Raw genomic sequence first — 6,000 nt, forward strand, 5'->3', positions numbered from 1 at the left:
ATTACATTTATGAGTGAATTTGTGTTGAGGCTTTCCCTAAAAAGTTGGAAAATTTTAAAATTTGATATATTGAATTATTAATATAATTGAAAATCATTTTGGGTGCTTACTTGGGAAATATTTTAATTTTTTTTATTTTGATGTATTTTATTTTTTTGTGCATATACTGAAAAGAGGATATCCCGCGTGATGAGGAGCAGCATCCCAGACGGCATCTGTCGGACACGCTCGACGAAGATGGCGATGAAGTGACGAACACACCGTGGATATTTTTCCGTATTTCTATTGTTGCTGTTGTTGGGTCTGCAAGTGTTCGACTTTTGACAAGGGACCGGCAACCCGACAAAGGAATGGTCCCACATTTTTGGGTGACATTGAAGGCAGGCCGCCCTTTTGGGGTATTGATTTTATGCAGAAATGGTTGGCAATGATAATTTACAATTTGTATGCGGTCTAGCAGAGGAACTCCAGCAAGTGGCCAAAACTGGGAAGGTAGGTATCCGGTACCAAGACTTTCTTCTTTGGGTCGCCTTCCTCGATGATCTTGTGAACCTCCTTCAGGCTATTGACGCCAGTGCCAACCATCAAGGACTGGAAGCCGCAGTTCGCTGAGAAGTGGATATCCGTTTCGAGTCTAATCAGGAGGAATTATGTTAGCAAGATTGTAAAACATTATAACTTTAGAGAGCAGACCTTGTTGGAAAAGAATTACAAATTATAAAACATAAAAATAACATAATGTTAAGGTTACTGATGCTCCTAAGAATGCTTCCTTTCCTAAAACCAAGCCTGTTTATGAAAACTTTCTAAGAAAAACTTACGTATCGCCCACCATTAGGGTGGTCTCGGCCTTTATAAGGCCGGCTTGCAGGAGGGGAGCCGCGATCCAGGGATTGGGTTTTCCCAAGATCAGAGGTTTTCTTCCAGTAAGGGCTTTCATGGCCGCCAAGGTGGCAGCGGCGCCCACCATCACCCGATTATTGCCGATGGGATAGGCGGCATCCAAACAAGTGCCCAGGAATATTATCCCAGGATTCAGCAAATAGGTGCCGGCACGCACCAACTTGGCCATGTTGAAGCCCTCATCCCGACCCACCACCACGGCCCCCACATCGGGGTCTAGTTTTAAGTCCGCGACGAACTCGTGAATGGGCTTCTCTAGCGTTTCGGACACTTTCATAGTGCAAACGCCAAGTGCCTCCAGCTCTTGGTGAATTCCCCTCTCACCCATGACAAACGCCTTCTTCTGGAACTTCTTCATGAGCAGAAAATTAGCACACGAATAGGACGAGGTCAGGACACTTTCTGCCTCGATCGTAAAGCCCAGATCCTTTGCTTTTTTGGCCATATCTATTCTGGAAATCTCCGAGTTGTTCGACACAATGAAGGTCTTTCGGCCGGAGGTATTCAGCTGGTTAAAGGTATCCACTGCCCCATCGAGGGCCTTCGAAAAGTGCCAAAGGACTCCGTCCGCATCGCAGATCACCGATTCGATGGAGGACAGCCACTGGCGAACCCGTTGCTTCGGCAACTTGGTCAGGTCGGAGCAGGTTTGTTTAAACATAGCTCACCGATCGGATCTTGTGTTCCTAAGTCTGAATGTTGACTAAAAACTATGCGAAGCTTTGATCACTGAAAATATTTTCTAAGAAAAATTTAACAGCAATAGAACCTCCCAAATCATGTTCAAAAAATTAAATATTAGTAAGTTTTGATGCAGAATAACATAAAATCAGAGGATTATTAATCCGTTTGCAGGTGATACGTTAACTTCACAGTTTATTCATCATTTAATTATCAAAGGCTTTGCTAGTTACATATTATCTATTTCGAGACGAGAGGAAAGGCAAAAGGTTGGATAGTTTGGGCACATATAGATCCGGAGCCTGCTGATATAGAGAGGGAACCTTGGATGCCTGAGCCTCAATCGCGTCCTGATAGCTATTGACCCCAGTGCCCACCAACAAAGTTTGAAAGCCGCAATTATAGCCAAATTGAATATCCGTATTCATGCTGTCAGAAACAGGTTGGAAACAATATTTTAATAAATAAGGAAGGTTATTATGCTTAGATCTCACTAATCATGATATTTAATTAAACTTACGTATCTCCTATGATTAAAGTTCTCTCCGGTTGGATTACTCCCTGACGCATCAGGTCGATGCACATATAGGGATTGGGTTTTCCGCAGATGAAGGGCATCCGTTGACTGGCAGCCTGGATGGCGGCCACCATAACCCCTTCGCGGGGAACCATTCGTCCAGGAGCTGCGGGAAAGGCCATATCGCGACTTGTGGCCACAAACATGATCTCGGGATCCTTAAGATAGCAGCTGGCCCTTGTCAATTTGATTGCATCGAATTCCTTATCATTTCCCACCACAACTGCACCCACATCGGAATCCAAAACGAAACTGTGGATGTCTTCTGGCATTGAGAAACCCTCCAGCGAAGCTTGATCCAAGGGCAGGGATTCGATCCCCACCAACCTCAGTTCTTCGACGATTCCCTGGCCCCCTATCACATACGCTTTCTTTTCGAATTTCTTCTCCTTCATGAATTTGGCTAAAGTCTGGCCCGAGGATAGGATCTCATTTTGGGCCACCAAGAAACCCATTTCCTGGGCCCTCCTGCAGATTCCCGCCACCGAAGTCACCGAGTTATTGGTGCAAATATAGGCTTCTTTTCCCATGGCGCGAAGAGCGTTAAAAGTTTCTGGTGCTTTATCAATCACCTTATCGTGGTTCCAAAGAACTCCTTCTCCATCGTATATGATCGTGTCGATGGTCTTTAACCACTGTTGAATACTGTACTTGTTGAGGCCCAGAATTTGACAACCGCCCTTCTGAACACACTTATTCAAGGCCAAATTCATTATAAGTTCTGAAGGGAATTACCTATTTGTGTAAGATACTATTGAATAAAATTGATAGCTTAGTCAAGGCATTCTAATAATAAACATATTTAAATATTTTCAGAAAAATGCATGTGTGAGTAGTAATTTTGGAATTATTTTGGAACTTGTTAAACAAGAATTTAAATGAAAACAATTTCGAATGAGTCACATTCTCCGAAATAAAACAACGATAACGTGCAACGAGCTAGGCTATTGAGATTTGGCGTGCAGATTCCTGAGCTTCTTACGAGCGCAAGTTTGTTTCAGCAGCGTGCCACGCCCACTCTAACGCCCACAAGCCGCCCAAAACTGTGGCTCCTACAGTTTTGATGCTAGAATAAAAATTTTAACTGAAATGTATTGCTCTCGTCAATACCTATCGATTGACCCAAAAAAAAGTTTACCACGCCCTTCTTAACGCCCACAAGCCGCCCACAAAATTCAAAAAATCGTAAATATGAACGTAGATATCTTGGAAACCATCAAAAACAGAAAATTTGGAATTTAGATTGAGATTCCGTAGCCATGTACGCAGCGCAAGTTTGTTATGCGAATATGCCACGCCCACTCTAACGCCCATAACGCCTAAATCTGTCTACCGCCGGTAGGTGGCGCATTTCAATCTCGCTTTGCTGCTTGCATATCTCCATTTCCCTTTGGTCCCTTTAGCTGAGAAACGGGTATCTGATAGTCGAGGTACTCGACTACAGCGTTCTGCCTTGTTATTTTTAAATTGGTTGACAGACTATCGGGTACATGATATCGAGGCAGTTGTGTTAGCATTCGCTCTCGTAACATTTTAAATGTTATCTTAAGTTTATTTTTAGTCCAATCCAAGCACTGATACGATTTTAAAACATTGGACCTCGAGGGAAAGTCTTTTAATCAACCACGGTCAGTCGTGTTTGCTTCTCTGTTAGGAAGGGATATATTCAAAATGCAGTTGCAATTCGAATTTTTCTGTATAATTATTGTTAAAATTATTCCAATTATTGTGATCAATACGAAATTTCTTATTAAGATTAAAACTGAATATCCGCAGGGGAAATAAAATTAACCTTTATCCAAATCACTGCATCTGTTATTTCAGCCATGTTGACATCAATGATCTGTTCTATCCTTACCATCGCCGTTTATCTTTACATAAAGAAACTCCGAAACACACTCGGCAAGTGCATTATTAGCTGCCTTCTTAGCATGGTCATGGCGCACTTTATTTTAATACTACATAAACTGGATATTTTGGTGGAAGGCGTAACCTCACACGGTTTGTTGATAAACTTCTGTTCGGATTGCCAACATTTTCTAACAATTTTATTATTTGCAGAGTTTGTATTCTTCGTGATCGCCTACGTTATCTGGCTTTCTGTCATAAGTTTTCACTTGTGGAAAAGCTTCAAATCGCTCAAGAGCGAAGAAAATCCCTTTCAATTTCTGTGTTACAGTGTTTTTGTCTGGATCATGGCGGCTCTCACTATAGGATTTCGTTATTTAATGAATAAATTTGAGTTGGAAAACGAGTTCGGTAATTTAAAATAATATTCAGAAAGAGCTACAGTTCAACTTTTAAAACTTGAACGAATATTTCTTAACAAAAAATCGACTACTTAAAGTTTTAAAAGTTCGACTTGGGGAATCAACCTTTTGTAAAATCAAATCCTTTTAAGTTCGAGCTTCGACTGTATTTTGAAACTGACGTTATGTAAGATCTGTTCCGTATTCTAGGGTGGCTGCTGCTGAGTATCTTCAATTTGGTCATGTTTATCCTGACTGCCATACACATTTGGAAAGTAAAGAGAGAACTTAAGAGGCGTACAATACAGGACGAGACCACTACAACCTGCCTTAATTTCGACAACCAAACGTGAGACCAATTTTTCTACATCGATATCCAAGTATTATCCTTGATTTGCTTTCCAAATAAAGGTTTGCAATATTTCTGCGAATGTCTGTCATGGTGGATGTCTCTTGGCTAATTTGTACAATTATTTTGATTGTAACATTTTTTAAAGACGTTTATCCGTTGTTTAATCTGATCATTAATGTTCATTACTTTTTTGGTATTTTCTCCTTTATTCTGCTTGTTTGTAAGCAAAGCACCATAAAACTGCTCATGGAAAGGTAAGCTCTATGTGATTAAAGCAGACATTCAAGTAACCGTATAATTTTCAGCATTCGAGAAAGACGCCCTCACTTAAAAAAGCTACATACACACATGTAGTTACTGAACCTAATATTCTCTCCTTTTTTAAAGTGAGCCGTAACCCTTTACAAACTATTTTTTAACATTTTTAAAAATGTATTTTAAGTTACAACACATTTAAAAACAAGAAAGGAAGTTAACTTCGGCAAGCAGACGTTTGTATACCCTTGCAGTTATAATTATTAAAATGAATTCGAAATTCTTATAAATACAAAAAATTATATTCTCAATAATATAAGATAATATGTCAAAAAACACCGAAGCTATAATTTGTTTCATATTATTTTCCCACCAATTTTTCGATCGTTCCATGGCAGCTATATGATATAGTCTTCCGATTTTTATAAAATTAAACTCGAAATTCAGAACTAATTAAAAAATGTTCTTTCCAAGCGTAGAAGGTTATATGTTAAAAAACACCAAAGATAAAATTTTTTTTTCAATTTTTTTTCCGAATATTCCTATGGGAGTGGTTAGAAATATAAGCGATTGTGTTGTGTGGACTGTATGTAATTTTATTCTTGCCAGTTGCGAAGCCTATTTGATACTGAGATGAATTTCACAAAAAGACGCCGTCGTAGCAGCGTTGCCAGAAACGAAAAAAGGTATATATATATATAGATGCGCCTAAATATGAGACTTGAGACTGCAACCGTTCACGAACAGGGAGCTATAAGATATAGTTGATATAGTTGCAAGGGTATAATGAATACCATTGACGTGTAAATTATCACCTTTGTGGTTTCGCAATTCGATCGTTGAAACAGAAAATTTATATATGCAAAAGTCGAGTTTCGGTTTTCTGGAAATTCGAATTGCCTGCCAACGAGTTCCACAATTTAAAATTTAGATGTTCCCCTTTCCTTACAAAAATCCTCAAATTTAACTTGAAGCTTGATCTT

The 6,000-nt window shown here is 39.6% G+C and overlaps 2 protein-coding genes across 2 annotated transcripts; both read right to left on the reverse strand.

Annotated features, from left to right (window-relative positions):
* Positions 1–115: 115 nt before the first annotated feature.
* Positions 116–1,617, reverse strand: LOC119554085 (glycerol-3-phosphate phosphatase). The gene is made up of 2 exons (XM_037864828.1): positions 822–1,617; positions 116–634 (listed from the first exon to the last, which is right to left on the reverse strand). Exons 1-2 carry the CDS (start codon positions 1,562–1,564, stop codon positions 454–456), a joined length of 924 nt encoding a protein of 307 aa, XP_037720756.1. The 5' UTR covers positions 1,565–1,617; the 3' UTR covers positions 116–453.
* A 161-nt stretch (positions 1,618–1,778) lies between these two features.
* On the reverse strand, positions 1,779–2,925 carry LOC119554168 (glycerol-3-phosphate phosphatase). The gene is made up of 2 exons (XM_037864957.1): positions 2,105–2,925; positions 1,779–2,013 (listed from the first exon to the last, which is right to left on the reverse strand). The coding sequence occupies exons 1-2, from the start codon at positions 2,872–2,874 to the stop codon at positions 1,821–1,823; spliced, it is 963 nt and encodes a 320-aa protein (XP_037720885.1). The 5' UTR covers positions 2,875–2,925; the 3' UTR covers positions 1,779–1,820.
* Positions 2,926–6,000: the final 3,075 nt, after the last annotated feature.

This window comes from Drosophila subpulchrella, chromosome 3L (assembly GCF_014743375.2).
Source record: "Drosophila subpulchrella strain 33 F10 #4 breed RU33 chromosome 3L, RU_Dsub_v1.1 Primary Assembly, whole genome shotgun sequence".
Taxonomy (NCBI): domain Eukaryota; kingdom Metazoa; phylum Arthropoda; class Insecta; order Diptera; family Drosophilidae; genus Drosophila; species Drosophila subpulchrella.

Excerpts from the sequence above, each read along its gene's own strand:
- LOC119554168 (XM_037864957.1), bottom strand. The coding sequence starts at position 2,874 with ATGAATTTGGCCTTGAATAAGTGTGTTCAGAAGGGCGGTTGTCAAATT. Across the intron at positions 2,014-2,104 it reads ACTTTAATCATAGGAGATAC|CATGAATACGGATATTCAAT; the intron begins GTAAGTTTAATT and ends TGTTTCTGACAG.
- LOC119554085 (XM_037864828.1), bottom strand. The coding sequence starts at position 1,564 with ATGTTTAAACAAACCTGCTCCGACCTGACCAAGTTGCCGAAGCAACGG. Across the intron at positions 635-821 it reads ACCCTAATGGTGGGCGATAC|ACTCGAAACGGATATCCACT; the intron begins GTAAGTTTTTCT and ends CCTCCTGATTAG.